This window comes from Toxorhynchites rutilus, chromosome 3, assembly GCF_029784135.1.
Source record: "Toxorhynchites rutilus septentrionalis strain SRP chromosome 3, ASM2978413v1, whole genome shotgun sequence".
NCBI lineage: Eukaryota > Metazoa > Arthropoda > Insecta > Diptera > Culicidae > Toxorhynchites > Toxorhynchites rutilus.
Window position 1 is genome coordinate 135,980,096 of NC_073746.1, and position 18,891 is coordinate 135,998,986.

General features: G+C 36.7%; 1 protein-coding gene across 1 annotated transcript in view; it reads left to right on the forward strand.

The window, feature by feature from the left end:
- Positions 1-3,137, forward strand: part of LOC129778806 (insulin gene enhancer protein isl-1) — a 122,877-nt gene extending 119,740 nt beyond the window's left edge. Inside the window, exon 8 of the mRNA XM_055785915.1 lies at positions 2,178-3,137. Within this exon, the coding sequence (XP_055641890.1) occupies positions 2,178-2,345 (168 nt within the window). The 3' untranslated portion in view covers positions 2,346-3,137. The remainder of the gene's footprint in view (positions 1-2,177) is intronic.
- Positions 3,138-18,891: the final 15,754 nt, after the last annotated feature.

The following is an 18,891-nucleotide window of genomic DNA, read 5'->3' on the forward strand; positions in this document are numbered from 1 at the left end:
AGTAGGCGTGTTTGGTTTTGCTAGTTTGAATTTAGTCAAAGCAAAGATGGCGTCGAAACAGCACGTGCTCCGCGAACGCATTGTACGGTTCTACGAAACGCATTTCCAGCAAGGAAAAAAGTTCACGGTGGCACATTTTAAGGAAGAAAATGTACCTGTCAGTACGGTATATCGTATCCTGGGTTCCCTGAACGTAGAGCGGAAGGTCGAAAGTGGTCGTCCGGTGACGATAATGACGAAGCAGAGGAAGACATAGTTAAAGAAGCTGTTTGACAACAAGGACGCAACCAGCCTGCGTGACGCCGGTCGGAAATATGGCTGCTCTTACGTATTGATCCATCGGACCCTCAAGATGGAAGGAATCGTCTGCAGGAAGAAGACGAGGTCGCCGTAGTACACGAAGGAGCAGATTGAGACGGTTAAATCACAGTGTCGGTGGATGACCAAAAAATACCGCGGGACGTCTTTCGTTCTGGACGACGAAAGCTATTTTCCGCTGTCCAAAACGCATATTCCATGGAATGATAATTACTACTCCAGCGACAAGTCATCCACACCGCCTGAAGTGAAATACAAGTTCAAGCACAAGTTTGAAAAAAAGGTTATGTTGTACATCGCCATTTCCGACCGGGGCTTTTCAAAGCCTTGGTTTAAGCCGAGCGGTCTGGCAATCAACCAACAAATTTATCGAGAAGAGTGCCTCGATAAAATCCTGCTGCCGTTCCTGAACGAGCATCACGCGGATGGGAAGTACATCTTCTGGCCGGACAAGGCGTCTTCCCATTACGCCAAGAAAACGCTAGCGTATCTTGAGGAGAAAAAGATACCGTTCGTGCCGAAAGATCGTAACCCAACAAACTTGCCCCAGTGCCGCCCAATAGAAAATTTCTGTGGCTCACTCAGTGCCTCAGTGTATAAAAACAATTGGTGGGCCAAGGACACGAAGCAACTGACTACAAGAATCCGGAATTGTCTCCGGAAAATGGACGTAAGTGCCGTACAACGTTCTTGTGAGAGCATCGCGACAAAGTTGCGTCGAACAGCAGACCACGGCCCTTACTCAAACATTCACTGACATTTTTTTGAGGAAAATACATTATGTTATTAATAAAGAATACTGAAATCGATGAAAAAAAAATTTTTTTTATATGTGATTGAAAAAATTCTCATTTTTTATTTAACACCCGTTACTATACAATAGATTAACCTAGATCTTTCAAACGATCACTTCACAAATCATAGGTTTTCGGTTGCATGCCGTTTCAATCAAGAGTTTCATGGATATGATTTGAGTTGCAACTAAAACTTCAAAGCTGAAAGAAAAAAAATGAGTTTTAACAGTTCCGTTTTTGTGGAAGAACGGGGACTATTTTCACTTAATCAATGGTTTATTAAGCCAATTATCATTTCTAAACTCATAAAACTCAGTCCGCAGTTGCGCAATATATTCTTTGTTGACATTTCTTGAAATAAGCTTCAAAACCTCAAGGGAGGTTTAATGAAATGCGCTATATAACAATACCAATTAGAATAAACATTAAATAAGCTATCAAACTTTGTTCAAATGAATTTTAGTTTTCTCCGATATCATGGTGAATATCTTGGAAATGCAGAATAGTTTTCATATATTGTGGAATGCAGATATAAATGCTGCTTTTTCAAAATATTTATTTAACGTTTCCACTTGGCCATTATCTATACCCTGGACAAGCGTGAACATTTTCACAACCCCTACCCTCCTAAAGTTGTTCACGTGGTATATAGTAGTATGTAATTTTTTCAAAGCACATAAAAAGCAAAGAAATCCCAGTAGATCTGAGTACCTGGTCATGGACAACATCACCCATCATTCTGAGTCCTGTTCCATGACCTGACCACTTTGCTCAAGAACCATTTACGTGATCGCCCATCTTCTGCCAGCCAGACTAATTGATAGGTATCTGAGCATTCGAGAGCAACCGCTGTTTCGCAGACGGAGCAGGGAGTACACATGTACCTTTCATCACCAATTTGTTTGTTTCCGATAAATGCGATCGAACGCGCTAATTCGAGAAATACGGTTGGTTGAACATCGAATAGTTCATTTTCAACGCTCAGCATTTCCTCACACACCTTCCAACGGAACACGAAAGCCACACAGATAGTAATTAATTTTTCCTAATTCCTCTCTGTTACAGATGCACGGTTACGACGTCGGAGGCGGCGGTGGCATGCAGCCGATGCCTGGCCAGGGCCAAGGTCCACCACTTACCTCGCACATGGACATGAGCGGCCATCACCCGGACAGTACCGATTCCTATGTGACATATCTGGAGAGCGACGACAGCATGCAGGGCAGCCCGTAGAGCCCCCATGGGTAGTGGCAATGTTTTTAACCTAAAATGAGAGTAACCTAAAATTCGTAGGGTAAAAGATCGCGTTTTCTCCTCCTCCACACGTACAATCGACTGAGCAGGAGTAATAAACAGGTGGCAATATTTTATGTTTTTCAATCGTATATATATTTCGCATTAGTTTCGTACGCAGGAATAGTAATTTAATTTATTGTAAACAGTTTTCTTTTCTGTCCGTAACCTCAGAATTCTAGCCAATCGTACTTTACTTTATTTAATTGTCCACTAGGGTTGCGTAGCGTTGAATGTTTGCTTACAGATGCTTGCCAAGGAAGCGTCCCGTTTCGTTTCATGTAAATAATGTATGATAGAGCGCATAACAGCGAACTTGAGATGGGAGTCATTCGGGCATTTTCTCACTCACTGAAAGGTAGCATAATCAAATTCAAAGTTACAATGGTCTCTTAAGCGTTAAGGCGTTGATTTCTAAATCAATTTTCATGTACATAGTTACTTATTTATTAGTCTTATGATTCGAACCATGTCAAGCGCAACAGTTAAGAAGATTCACAGCGGAAAAAATGATCATGTTCGAAAAAATAGGAGGAAGATTTAAACTTGACTAGGTTTTTGCTAGCGAAACATCGGGGTGTAAAAGTATATAATTGTAAAAAAAAACAGAAATCAGTTTTTAGATTTAAAATGCAACTTTCATCTGAGAGCAACAAGATTATGTAAACTAATGAAAATCTGTATGATATAATATTATGACTGCATGGGAAAATAAATTAGATCGATTATGAACCAACCATTTTAATCTGAATACTATGTTTTATTTCCAAGAGAATACAGTGCACGGATGAGTTGTGTAAATTGTGCTACCCACTAGAGGTGAATGAACTGCAAAGTTTAAAAACTCTTAAAAACAAAGAAGAAGAAAAAGAAATGCTGCCAACAAAATTATAACACCACAAATAATTGATCGAAACAATCATCGTTCAAAAGATTTACTCATCAGGATCAGTTGATTTGTTTCCGCTTGTGAGTTCACGGAGATGCTGAACTATCCTGAAACGATTTGGAGAACATTCCCCTACAATTTTCATACACCGCTCCGCACTACAATCTTTAAAGTTTAAAGTCTCTAAAATTCAACAAAAAGGAGAAGAGATAAAATTTCAGTCTCGTTCTATACTCGAATCAACGCACATCGCTTGCCTCGTTTTGCGTCATCACATGTCTTTATTTCCCCTCGAGTTGTGGACGCGACCAAATATATCACACGCTGATGACGCTGATGGCATTGCAATCATTGCATCGATGGCCATATCAAGGCAGGCGTTAAGGATCTGCGCCACAAAATTGTGTGGGGAATAAATGCGGTTCTTGAATTTTGTGTATGTGATTTGGTTTCGCGTGCCAGTTGTGTCGCCGCAGGGACCACGATCTTTCAGAACGTGACTATTAGAACTATTTCATTACACTTGCAAAAATTACAATATTATGATATAAAACCATTATCAGAAAAAAAAAGTAGAAGAGTCTGAGCCTAGGGGCACGGTCGTAAGCTTAACGAAGGACTGTGACTGATCGGAACAATTGTTGTTTTTAAATGACATTCATTTCATTGTTCAGAAATCAGTTTAATCCTTTTGAAACTCCAAATGGTGGACATGAAAAGGGTCGTTTGTTATATGTACTCGAACGGGTTTTAACAAACAAAAAACAAAACTTAGCTTTTGGCAGGATGTTTAACTATCTAACTGAAAATGATTAATGAATATCAATGTATCACAGGGTGGAATTACATCGATAAACAAAAAAAATCTCGTCATTGATCACATTCAAAATGAAGTTTATGGGGAATAAACAAAGAATTGTTGAAAATACTTACGATTTCGTGATATTTTGAGGAAAAGTACACATGAAATCTTAAAATTGATTTATTTCTAATGAATAGCTATGGTTCGTTTGCAGACTATATTTCACGTCACACACACACTGACACTGTGGGCCATGACAATATCACCTTGGTATCGTTACAATAATGATTTCCAGAAGTCCAGAATCTTGATACACTTGATACACTATTAACACGTTGAGTCCCAAATTATTCTCGCTGCGCTTTCCATCCAGCCCGTATCGAGAGCATTTGTACATTATCAGTGTCAGTCCGCGCACACATATATTTTTTGTATGCAAAAAAAGTTAGAAATTTTACTAGAAAGTATTCACATATTATAATACATATTATAGTGCACCCGTGGCCGAGTGTTTAGCGTCTCACATTATCATGCCGGGTGTTCGGGTTCGATTCCCGTTCTGGCCGGGGTATTTTTCGTCAGAGAAATTTCCTTCGACTTCGACTAGAGCTTGCCCCTCAGAATACATTCAAGGCGTGTTATTTGGCTTAAGAAATATCAACTAAGTGTTAATAAATGACGCTAGCTAATGCATACGTTGAGACGGAAAAAGTTCCTCAGGGAATGTTAACGCCATTCAAGAATACACCCGAAAACAAACCTTTTTTTTTAACTGTCAGTCCCAGTGATCAACGTTTTGACATAGGACTATGCTTTGATTTCTATATAGGGGGGGTCACTCCACGAAAAATGTAACGATTCATTAAGAGTTTTCGAACGCATATTACTCAAAAACGTTATTGCGACATATGTTGTGTTATATACCATTAGACAGGAAATTTATCCAGCATTCTTTTTTTTTTTTGCTTAAAACATGAACTGTGAAAAGAGTGAAATAAGTTAATAATTTGACGATTAAACGGGTATATTTTCTTTCGATTGCACTAACCACTCGCACTCTTCCCCGACGCAACGATCTTTTTGCCTCAATTCGAGCGTTTAGTTCACAATGTGAATTGATGCGTATAATGAATTGTTCTCCATCTACCAATAATAGGAATTTATCAGTTATTGTATTGTATGTTGTCCAATCAATTCGTGCTAAATTCGCGTTTTTATCGTGTAGGTCTTGCTACTAACAATTCATGTAATTGTGGTCCAGGATGTCACAATATCGAGCATGTTATGTAAAAATGCAATAAGTGAATTTAACTGGCTACTGATTTAGAAGATCAAAAGGGTATACAGTAACAATCCCGTCCGTATCTACTCAAGCTATCATAATCTGATATGCGTGAGGATTATGATAGCTTGAGTAGTCGCGATCGTAATATTATGCTCTCTATATTTCTATATCTTCCTAAGGAACCCGCTTCACTTCCTCGAATGCTCATGTCAATTCTACTTTCCCTTTCCAATACATATGCAGAACTTAGCACCCAATAAGATCAATTTACTACAGCAGTTACACGAACGTGCTTCCGGATTCTAACCCGTTAAAGGATACTAATTCATACAGGAAACGGTTTTTTTCATGGCAACCATTTGATGTATCAAAAGAGAAAAAAAATACAGATTTTGAACCATGAAAAAACTCAATTCAAATGCAATTACTACACACAATCACAGTCCTATGTCAAGATCCCGTCCGTGCTCCTTGGCTCAGACCCATCAACTTTTTCTAACGAAAAGCTCAACGGCAGTCCCTAGGAACCGACACAGGGCTTAACGTGTTAAATAGGATATTTATTCTGAGCGAAAAATTTTGTATTCGTTCATAATTCTTATTTAAAAATGTCGTTTCTGTCGTATCTATTAGTGTTGTATTAGCTTATAAAGAGCCGAATATCCGGCCGCCTGGTATCCGGCTATCTGGCCTCGAAGCCGTTATCCGGTATCCGGCCAAATCACTGTCAGTTTCATCGCCAGTTCAAAGTTACTAGAACAATAAGGACAAACTAAATAAAATTTCAGATAGTAAAATAACTACTAGTATTGGAAAACTGGAGCTTTTCGCATGTCTCCCAAAATCCATACTCGGATGTCCACTAGTCACGCCAAAATCATAAACACGCTAGTAAAACCTTTTTTTTTTTTTGTTCTCTATTTTTGAGACTTGCAATCTTTCGAGCTGGTTAGTCTCTGACTTGCAAAACCAGCTAATTTTGCCCGTCAAATTCAACCAATTGCATCTAAATAAATTCAGTGTTAAAGAGCTATTAACTATAAAAAAAATTGGATTTATTTTTAATTATCTCATCATTTTTGTCTGTATGTAGTTTGAAAAATCAAAATTCAATGGATAAATGAAAATGAAATTCTCGTTTCGTACCTAATTTACACTAGAATTGATCCTAAATAATGTTCAGTACTACCGGCTCGATTGATCAGCTATGCTGAGGCTTAGATACGAGCCTTATTTTTTTTTCGCAATTGGAAACGCACATTAACTATATGGCTGAGTTCCGCGATGATGTGGGTACAGCGTCGACATCTGGTAGCGACATCCGTGCTTTTGGCGGCGCTGCGGTGAAAGTGCTGATGGTTTTAAATTTTGCAATGTGAGCTTATGGAAGGTTTGTAGTTCATTCTATAAATTACAATATTATAATCATGAACGATTATTTGATTGCGATGAGTTTGGAAGAATTTTAATTCTACACAATTTCATATATAACATGTTATTTTCTTACCTCTTTCATTTGTGAAAACTATATAAGTATTGACAATGGTTGAATCGAAAATGGAAATTCGCGAGCACAATGAAAAACAAGTTGAAAAATGCATGGTTCCTGCATGTGAGAACCTAGGTAGTGCGGACTGAATCAAAACGGCTGTCAAAAAAGATCCAATTGAAATGTCAAAAGAGATCCAACGATCAGGAGTGTTATTTTTCTTATGATAATCAACACTATAAAAGAGGTATTGTTGTCAAGGGCAAAAATAAGTAAAATTATAAAATGAACGAACTACATTTTTCCGTCAATTGTTTAATTAACCATTGCATCTCTGAAAGAGCATCTCAGCCTTTCACTGAGCAACGCATTTTTAATGTCCCCTCTCTTTGTCATAACGTTTTTCCGAACGTAATAAAAACAAACAAAGTCAGAGTCACGTAAATGTTTACTCCTGCGATGGAAATATTCGATAAAAAGTGAAGGAAGAGATGCCAGATGATTTAAAAAAAAAGTCTGTAAAAACATGTGAATGTCTGTTTAAACTCGTATTTTTTTAATTTGTCATTAGGGTGCCCATTTCCATTTTAGGGTGATCCCAAAAATCATTTTTTTCCACTTTTTCCCAAATGACTTTTTTCAAAAATTTATAACTTTCGAACCACTCAACCGATTTAGATGATCGACATATCAAATTTAAGCCAATGAGCTTTAATTGAGAAATATTTAACTTGCATATAATATGGATCCTATTTTTAATATGGATTGAAAGCTGAGAATTTTTTACATAAAATATCTTGATATCAGAGATGCTATTTTTTCGTTTTTGAAATATGATTTTTCAAAACTAATCGATGGTTCGAAAAACAATTTATCCCACTACAAAAAGTCATAACTTTCAAACTATTGGACCGATTCATATCATCGACATATCAAATTGAAGCTTACGAGTTATTTTTCTTTGAAAAAATATTACTTTTGCGAAAAAATTGAGTTTTGTTTTTTTAATTATTGATTTAGTTAGTTTTTCATAGTTTTCTCGGTTAAAGATAGGATTCTAACTTAAAAACGATAATTATAGCATCTCTGATATCGAGATATGTTGTGTAAAAAATCCTCAGCCTTCAATAAAAAATATAAAAAAATATAGCGCCCTCTAGTCGAAAGTCATAAAAAAATAAAAAACGACTACAATCAATAATTACTAAAATAAAATTATTTTTTTCGCAAGTTAAATATTTTTTAATAAAAGGCTAGGTCAATTTTATATGTCGATCATCTAAATCGATTCAGTGATTCAAAAGTTATTAATTTTCATTTGTCATTTTTGGGAAAAAGTGGAAAAAAAATATTTTTTGGACCACTTAATAACTTATGTGCTGTAAGGTGTTCAAATGTTTCAACGATCTACACATACATACATACACATACATACACATACATACGCGTTGTTAATTTTTATAAAAAACAGTATTTCACCGTTGATATATTGGACATCCACCAAGGCTTGCGGTCTTGTCGTTGATGAAATTTATAAGAAAATGCAGTGTATATTTTCCATCCGCCATGCAAGGCTATACAAGTTTTAGATCACCACACGGCCATGAACCATGTCTGTCGTAACAATATCGAACAGTAACCCATATTTCGTCATAAGCAGACCCGAAAGCAAATGTAATTTGTTAAAAATAGAATGAAAATTTTTATTCGATGTTGTTTAAATACTTAGAAGACATAGTCCTGACCCTAACTTAACTATTTTTCAATAAATCTCCTTGCATTTCAGCAAAACAATCTTATCTAGAACAGAAAATATTTGTCAGAGACAATTTTCGTTCAAGATTTTTCCTTACCTGCAGAGAATGCAATTTTTCATTAATTGTGAATAACCGTATCCTCTCTTTCGTCTGCAATGATGTCAAGGCAAAAGTTCATACACACCAGATGGACCAACCAGAAGGACTGCCGGGCCGCAGATTGAGTATCGCTGGTCTAACGTCATGTGTATTGATATATACTAAATATAATAACTTTTCTGTATTAAAACTATGGAAAAATGTCATATGGTGAGACAAATATTTTTGATGTGATGAATAGATGTGATGAATGTTTTACAGATATGTCTGTAAATATACAAACATATTTGTAAATCTGGCATCTCTGGTGGTCTGAGAATTTATTGCAAGAAATCGCTTGAAAACATGCATGAATTTGCTTGAGAATGAAGTGGATTGATTCCGCACCACTTAGGTGAGAACTACCTTGGAAGCCCGGAAGTAAAATATACGTGATTTATTTTTGAGTTTCAGATTACATTATCATCATTTTCTTAGTTCAAAAGAAAAATCCAGATGTCTCACCGATCGTTTACGTTTTGCGCAGCAAGTAAAATGATGATGTTTTGTTTTTTTTAGCATGAAATTCTTTTAAATTTTTCTTCAATTTTCCCGGTTTCAGGTATTCAATAGGGCCCATAATAATATCAAATAATCATCAGACACAACGAGGACGATGTTGTTGAATTATGGAGTCCTTAAACAACAGACACAAGATTCATTCAAGATGTTATCTAACTTGTAAAAACATATTACCCTATTACTTAGAATCAGGGCACGGCATAGTCATAGTCAACTGAGGATAGTCGGCTGACTAACCGACTGACTATATCCATGGTTAGTCGGTAAATGACTTTTGGCTCTTCACGCAGTTTCTCCGCCAAAACGACTGAACAGTCAGTCGGGCGTTTAGTCGCTATCTCCCTCTACCGACTCGACTATATCATTCCATTCTTCCCAGTCAAATTGTCCTCATTACATTTTGAAGTGACTTCCCCCAAAACGAATTCGTTCCTCTCTCTCTCTCCCATACACGTTTGCATGCATCGATGTTTGAGTTCACCGTGGTTTGACAAACGCTACAGGTGAGCCAAAGTACATAGAATAGAAGGTAAGGGATATTTCCTGTGTATACACACGGAGAGCGCATGTATTACACACACAACGAAATTAGTAATAAAAAATCCTCAATTTGTTCGAAGTTCTGAAGTTTTTTCAATATTTCTCGATTTTAAAAGTTATAAACATCATAAAAAGTGGCAAAATCGCCGGTCTAGTCGACATTAAACACGATAGTGTACTTGTTTTTCACTGCAAGTAACGTTTTATGTGAATTTCTATCGATTTCATACTGAATAGTTTTTGTTTACTTCAGCAAAATGTTGAAATACCACGTTCCGCTATGCCGGAACAGAATAATTTCGAATGAGATAAACTAATCGGAGATGTTTTTAGTTATCCCATGCATTCGCTCCTTGGATCGGGAACGAGAACGACACTGCTTCGATATAACCTCTCCACACATTTGTTTATCGGTTTTGCATTATTTCTATAGTACAGGTGCGATAATTTTACTGTTTTCAATTTTAAAATAATGAAGTATACCACTATTCCATTATTTCGAAACATATTTCGAGACAGTTCTTGTGTTATAATTTAAAAAATTAAAAAATGTTTGAATTTATATGGATTCGATCTATGGTTAATAACTATTTTTTGCTTTTTTTCTTTGCCTACCACTACTTGAACAAAGCAGGGAGTAGACTACCTTCTTATTCTACGTACTTTGCAGGTGAGCTAGATTTTTTTGTAGCGTACACGAAAACTACTCACACGTATAAAATAGTGTGCAGTGTGTGTGCGCTATTCTGCACGCCTAATACTAACTAATACTAATGCGAGTAGAGTCGGTCCTCATTTTTCACCTTCGAAGATTTCGGGTCCTGCTTGAAATACATATTTAACACGGAAAAAATATTTTTTAATGATAACATTTATCTTGAATGTGTGTTTATTCCACATTTGCAAATCCATTATCATTTTCGCTTCACTAGTCGAAACAGGAAGCCCAATGTCATCATCGCGAAATGTCCACAAAAGCATGGTAGTTAGAGCATACAATTTCAGTTAGTCATTTTCAGCTCGTACTCGTATTCATAAAACAGACATCCTAAAGTATTCACCCATGTGAAAAACGTGAATAACGAAATATTATATAATTATGTACATTATGAGAACGTTACGTTATCAAAAGAATCATATTAAAGCTAGTCACGAATTTCATGCCAACTCGACTGGCCATTGGCAGCACCAGGGCTCGGCATAGTCATAGTCAACTTAAGGCCCATTTATACGTTGCTAGTAGCTGGCTTCACAATGAGCAGCTACTGACCCGGTGAACTCGCTTGACAAATGGTTGACTCGCCTTGTCCGTTCACACAATGTGAGCTGCTGGCAAGAAACTAGATACTACGGCACAGGTTTTCCAGAGATGCCAGGCGGTTTTTCAAATGTCCATCAAATCGTCAGAAACAGCAATCAGATCCGAATTTGTCAGATGATTGATCCGAAATCGACTTCTTTATTGGCAGTTTTCGTCTTAGATTTTCAGTTGAATTTATCATTACACAATTTTATCGCTAAACACACACTGGCCGTGTTTAAAAATACTTTGTGCTGAATTTCTTTGAACTGAAGGTACTATCCGGAAAAAGCAGAAAGAAAAAAGGATTCGGTCCAGGAATTGGATGCAAAAAAAAGGAGCAACAAATACAATATTGAAGTAACTCTACGATGATGATCCCCGAGAGTACAGAGCAGTGTTGAGAATAACACCTGAAAAAGTGAAAAAACTGTTGGATTTAATTGCTCCACAAATACAACGCAAGATACACTCATGAGGGATGCTATACCTACATAAGTGAAACTAGAAATGTTGTACCTTTCTTCTGGAATATCGTTCAGATTATTGTCGATATTTTTTTAGAATCTCGAAAGCATCCATAGCTAAAATAATTCCGAAAGTATGTAGTGCTACAAATGGCAGTCTAAAAGATTTTTCAAATTTTGAATTATTTCGCCTTGACAGCAGCTTCGTGTACCAATTTGTGAAATGAAAATGATAGTAGATTTGCAGGAGGAATAAATACGCCTCAAAAACTAAAATAATGAATGAAAATCTACTTTTTTAAATGGAATATGTATTCTGTTTTTTAGAACAATACTTTTTTGGAAGTTGTGAGTGAATTTCGAATGAAAATTGTGCCCGATAATGATTTTATATTTAGAATCCCAAGAAAACTATCTCAAAAAGAAAACGTGCCCCACCAGCGTGCAAAACAAAATAAAATGAGTAAAAAAACTTTTTAAGTTAAACGGTTTATTTGTGATTAAACATAATAATGTACTAAAAGCTAGAGAAAATAATTAGGCAAGTTGCAGTTAGTAGTTATCACACCTCTCCTTCATTAGTCTAGGGCATTGATAAGACTAAAATAAAATAGTGGGACATATGATGAAATCACTAATTGTGGATAATGAAAATGAATGGATTTTATAATTTAAAAAGTTTTTGTTTACTCATTTTATTTTCTAGTTTTTAGTACATTATCTGTTTCATTAGAATATTTCTCTACAATAAAGGCATTGTACTGTATTCTATCAGTCAAAAAATTTCATTTGATACCGATATTGAGTAGATTGCAGAAAATACATAGTGTGTTCTCCAAGTCAAGTTCGTTGGTTTGATACACATATCTCAATCAACCTTTTTTTTGAGATGATATGGAATCAGCGATTTTGAGCGGAGGCCAAATTGGATTTTTCAAGATAAGCAGTTTTAAAATGACAGCAGTTCCTATCCGGTCAGTTCCTATTGGTCAAATTTCTATTACTGTGGGACAATCCTACAGACATACATACATACATACGAACAGTTCAAGCTAAATAAAACCGTTTAATAAAGTATATTGCTATTTTGTGATTGCGGCCATCTTGGATTTTAATTTTTCATGATCTACTGTGATCTACTATTCAAGCCCTTTCATTTGATACCCATATTAATGGTGTTTTGACATAATATGTAGTCCGCCATTTGGTAGAATTTTGATGGATTTGCATTTTTCACAAATAACCGTGTTCTGCTAGTCAATCCCTTTCATTTGATACCCATTGTTACGGGGGTTTCGGAGGTTCTATTCAGCACGCGTTTTTATCAATGTATAGCGAGCTCAAAGCTGTATTTATTAAGAGAAACAATAATTAAACAAGAACTTTACATTATTAGGTTTTACCTACATTTGATCTCCTCGTTTTAAATTCAAAGCACGACAGGATGATTCAATTATTTAACAATTTGGGAATTCAACTTTATTTTGGGTTCTATCTCTACTCCTTTTTTGTGATTAGCAAAGAATGTGTGGTACGAGAGAAGTTTTCAGAATGACAGTGATGACAGCTAGCTGTCAATGATTGTCTGGGTGCGTCATGGAGTGGCACCGTCCGGATGCGCAGGTTCAGATCAAGTCATCAGTGGCGTAGTTTGCTTCCCCCCAACACCCATATTAATGAAGTTTTGGGAAACTATGTAGTCCGCCATTTAGTAGTGGCAGCCATCTTGGATTTGCATTTTTCTTAAATAACTGTATTCTGCTAGTCAAGCCCTTTCATTTGATACCCATATTGATGGGGTTTTGGAAAACCCACATTGATGAGGTTTTGAGGAAGAAAGGGATCCGCCATTTTGTAGCGGCCTCTATCTTGGATTTACAAGATAATGAAATACGCAGTTTTGTAATGACTACAGAGATAAAGGTGTGTTCCAAATTTCAGATCAATCGGTCAACAAGAAGGGGGTCAAATTTCTACTAATGTGGGACATGTTACAAACATACAAACAGATTACAGGGCAAGCTAAATAAAACCGTTTAATAACAACGATTCCGCTTAGAAACTATGAGGGTTTTATTTGTTTTTTCAATAATTTTCAAGTCTATAATAATCTTCGCATATTTTCAAATATCTTAAAAATAGAGACATGTAAAGACAATGTAAAGATTTGGCATCCCTGATTCGAGCGCTAAATTCTGTTTTTGACGTTTTGAGGGATGCGAGTGCGAGTAAATTCAAAAAAATTTGAAGTAGCTCGCACGCCGAATCACACATGACACTAACTGGCATGATGTGTTCACACGGTGTGAGTAGCTGTACTGCAGTAACTGACTAGACCGACTCGTATGCTTACTCGCACCGTCTGAACCCGGCTTTAGGTTAGTCAGAAATTCCCCGTCGTATTCAGTTATAAATGACCTTTGGCATCTTCACGCGGTTTCAACATGACTCAATAGTCAGTCGGGCGTTGAGTCGCTATCTACCTCTACCGACTCGACTATATCATTTCATTCTCCCTCGTCAAATGGACTTCATTGCATCTTGAAGTGACTCCCCTCAAAATTAATACGTTTCTCTCTCTCTCTCTCTCTCTCTCTCTCTCTCTCTCTCTCTCTCTCTCTCTCTCTCTCTCTTGTTGTTAGAAAAACTTTTTCCCTGTAAAAGTGTCCATCTTCCAATGTATGGACAACTTGTTGAAAATTGTAAAGGCTATTCATATTATTTATTCAAGAACTAGCTGACCTGGCAAACTTCTTCCCGCCCAAAATCTATTTTTCGTTATCACATTCACGTTTTCTTACTAAGCGCACGTTCATAGGTCCAATCGCCGAACTGTTCATAGATTGATTTTCTAATCTACCCTTTAAAATGATAAAATTCCTAGTACTTCTACCAAAACTCGTCATTATAATATCAGATTATTTTCAGACACGATTCTCGTTCAAGATTTTTCAACCACTTGCAAATAACATGTTTCTCCGTTACAAAAAAAAGACAGAAAAATTACAGAAAATATGATAGAATAAAGACAGCCCTAAATCGGACAATTCCTTTCTCGAGTTATGCTCTTATCAACACATTCGGGGATCCATTTTTATTTATACAGATAGAAAAAGATATACGAGTGCGTTTTATCACATTAAAAAAAATTATAGGAGGTTGTGTTCAAGACACGACCGCATTGTTGACGTAAAACTACGCTGTAGTTTAATTGAAGTCGCTTGTTTATAACTGCGGATATTATTTTATAATGCAATGAAAATTTTGAAACAACCATTCTACCAGTTTGGTCGCCCTGAATTGTTTTTTATTGTAGAATCATTTGACGATAATTGTTTGATTATTCATTCTTGTGCTCGCAGAACAATACATGCTCGAGATAAGCGCAGCTGTCATCCTTAGTGGAGAAAGTTTTGCTACTGGCAAGCGAAACCAAATCACATACAAAATTCCAGAACGACATTTACTTTCTTGATGACTAAATAAACGAAATAAACTCCATCTGTTAATCTCAAAAACCTCGAAAAGAGTAGCACTGCTTCATTATGATCAAGATTAGCACAAATGCAATCCTAGTTGAAAGCAGTTTTGCGACTGGCACGCGAACCTAAATAAATTAATAACTTGGTATTCCCCAATTTTTTTTTCGGTGCACAACCTTAACACTTGCTTCACCATAGCGTCAGTTCAATGCATTGATGACAGAAAACAAACAACGTTAACTGCTTGGAAAAAGGCTGAATATTTGCCTCAGCAGAGATTCATTACTATTACCATAGCGTAAATATTTCTCTCCTCCTATTTCCCCTTCTTGTTTATATTTATCATTACGACTGCATAATTTTCAACACCAAACAATCGTTACAGGGCGTTACAGGGCACACGGAAGCAGATACAAATGGGCCTTCAGCGTAGCGAAGATGCACTATTTCTACGTACGGGTTATGAAGCACGCACGTACTCACACAAATATCAATATATCGATGGCTTGAAGCAACTAAATATGCACACACTTATCTCCGTTCTCCGCTCTTTTCAACAGAAGCCCTTTCTGTTAATATTGTCAGTCTAGATTAGCTTAGCTGTCATCCTTTGTGAAGAGAGTTTTCCTACCGTCATGCGAAACTAAATCACTGACAAAATTCCAGAACAATTATTTTCTTGGCGAGCTGACGATAACCTAGCTTGATGATTCCCCACACAATTGTGTAGCTCAGAACCTTAATGCAATGGCGTTAGAATGATGCGAGTGAGTAATTCGGTCGCGTCCACAGCTCAATCCGAAACGAAGACATGTGATGTCGCAAAACAAGAAAGAACAAGCGATATGCATTGCTTTGAATACAGAACGAGGCTGAAAGCCTGCCTTCCTCCGTTGCATGAGACTTTAAACTTCTTCAGTTCATTCGTCTCTAACCTTCAAAAAGGTCCTTGGATAACTTTACTTTTTCCATCGGGAAAGCACACAAATGGACAGAACAAATGTATGAGGAAATGGAAATGCTTCCAATTTTCATCAATTTGAACCATATACAGACTATGATATTGTAATGTATAGCATATCAAACAAATCTTAGGGAATTTCCGATTCATTTGGTATGTGAATCGTCAAAATCCGTTCGCGTCAAAAATAGTTATTAACGTTAACTTTATTTCATAAAAACCCTTAATGAAAGACGTAGTTCTACGTCAAAATTTCAATTTTCATGTTTGGTTGGAATATGTATATAATTTTTACGGGACGCCCTCTCCATTTCAGAGGAGGGAGGGGTGTCATTCCATCGTAGAAACATTTCTCATATTCAAAAACCGAGTTTTCGAGTTATGCAGAAATTTGTGTTTCATTTATATGGTAGCCTCCCCTCAGAGAGGAGGGAGAAGTGTCGAACCCCCATAGAAACGTTTATCGATCCCTGAAACCTCTATATGCTAAGTTTAATTCCATTTATATGATTAGTTCTCGAGTTGTTCAGCACCCTCCCCTCCCCCTCTTTAGAGAGGAGCAAGGAGTGTCAAACCACCATGAAAACATTTATTGCTCCCTAAAACCTCCATATTTCAAATTTAGTTCCATTTGCTTGATTAGTGATCGAGTTATGCAGAAATTTGTGTTTCATTTGTATGACAGCCCCCCTTAGAGAGGGGGGAGGAGTATCTATCCACCATATAAACATTTATTGCATCCTTAAATCTCCACATGCCAAATTTTATTTCGTTTGCTTGATTAATTCTCTAGTAATGTTGAAATTTGTGTTTCATTTGTATGGCAGCCCCCCTTTACAGAGAGGGTAGGGGACTCGAACTATCATAAGAACTTTCCCCGACCCCAAAAACTCCTACATACCAATTTTCATGTCGATCGGTTCAGTAGTTTCCAAGTCCATAAGAATCATACAGACAGACAGAAATCCATCCAGACAGAAATCCATTTATATACACTTTTTTTCCTTGATTTTTAATATTTTTTGTAAACTTAAAAAAAATCCTGAATTCTTCCTGGTTGTCATTTGGACATCAATGTATCATATGAGTGTGTTAGAGGTGTGCGTTGATGCGATTACGAAAATTGCCTTTTTGTCCGAATGTGCTCCATGTGTGGGGCAATTTCGGACAGTCCCGGGGCACTTTCGGACAACGAAAAAAAATTAAAATTTTATGTTCATTCAAACAATTACTTCCGTTTCCTTTTATTTCCAGCATATTCTGCATTTTTCTGTTTATTAGTATTTGTCTGAAAGGAAACTACTTGCTATGAGAGTCAGTAAAAAATCGTGATTTTGCTTTCTTCCGTTTTCGAGTGGTGGTTTTCCGCGGTGAAGTTTTTGGAAAAGGTTCAACATTTTCCGGGAACAAAGTTGCCAAAGTATCTATCTGTGCTGTAGACGCAATGTTTTGCAGCATTGTTGTATTACCCGATGAATCAGTTGCTACTTCCGCTCCAGTAGGTTAAATCATTTGAGCATTCGAAATCCTTGTCCGAAAAAACCTTTCTTGAGAATGGATAGCAACCTGTCATTTTGAACCCATACTACTCAGATTGAAAGAAGCATTATAAGCCGATGCAACTATGGGCCTGATTCTCGAATACACTACGAATACACTTCACGGTGGAAACGGTATGAAACGTATTCGCGATGACAACGGTACGGTTTCGACATCTGAATGTGAGATTAGTTTCCCACTAAATTTATCATTATAATATCAAATTATCTTCAGATTAAATTTTTGTATGAGATTATTATATCACATGAAAAAAACAAAGTTTTCCACTCACATTGAATTCCAGTTTGATACGAAGAAGTTAATTTTCATTAATGATTTTTTATTTGAAATGCGCTCATTCTGCCTGAAAACTCATCATTATCTTCGACACTTCACTAACTCGTAAAACGTAGTTCAATGGCGTGCCGTTTATTTCGTTTCCACCGTGAAGTGTATTCGAGAATCAGGCCCTATACCTGAAAGGTCGTGTATAGGAATAGTTTTTCCACGATGATTGAGTAGCCAATCGTTCTGGGAAACTGAGAGCTTTTGCTCGAAAGGGCCCATAACTGAAACATCCAGCGGTTGCGATTTGTGACATAAAGTGGAAAAGATACGTGAATTGTGCAATTTTCTCTGCAATTTTTAATTGTTTCCAAAGTGCAATGACTTTTTGATTGATTTTTGATTTTTTGAAATTGATTCGTTTACGTTGCTTTTTGCTACCTTTTTCAAATATTCCAGAACATTGAGAAACAGTTTTCCCGTTATGCAACCGTTAGTTGGGAAATGAGCAAATAGCAATGGAGTTGGACCACCTGTGAGCTAGAATCATGAAAACGTTCTATTCAAAACTCGTTCGATAGCTCTTTCCATCCCATCTTCGTTGATGCTGGTTCTATAGGTTTTCTATTTGTAGTTTCGAACCATCATTAGGTGTTTGTTAGTAAACAACAATCAGACACAAATTTTATGAGGTATTAAACAGTGTCCGGATGTTCCCCGTGAACGATGTCCGAATGTGCCCCACCATCATCCGAAGACAAATCATAATTTCATCTAATAAATAGACCTTTATTTCCCCGTTGTATGTACGTTTATTTCATTTCATATTAGTTACTAACTGTGGTGGTGTACTTAAATTTCTAAATCGTTCACAAAGGAATTAGGGAAATACTTACAACTTCAAGCTCAAAAGTTTCGAAACGTGTATGAAAAAGGGCACTGTGTTGTTTTCATAAGGAATTAACGGCCAGGAGATGTCAAACCATATGACAGCTGTTGGTGGAAGGGCTGTTAACTTACTTATATTTTG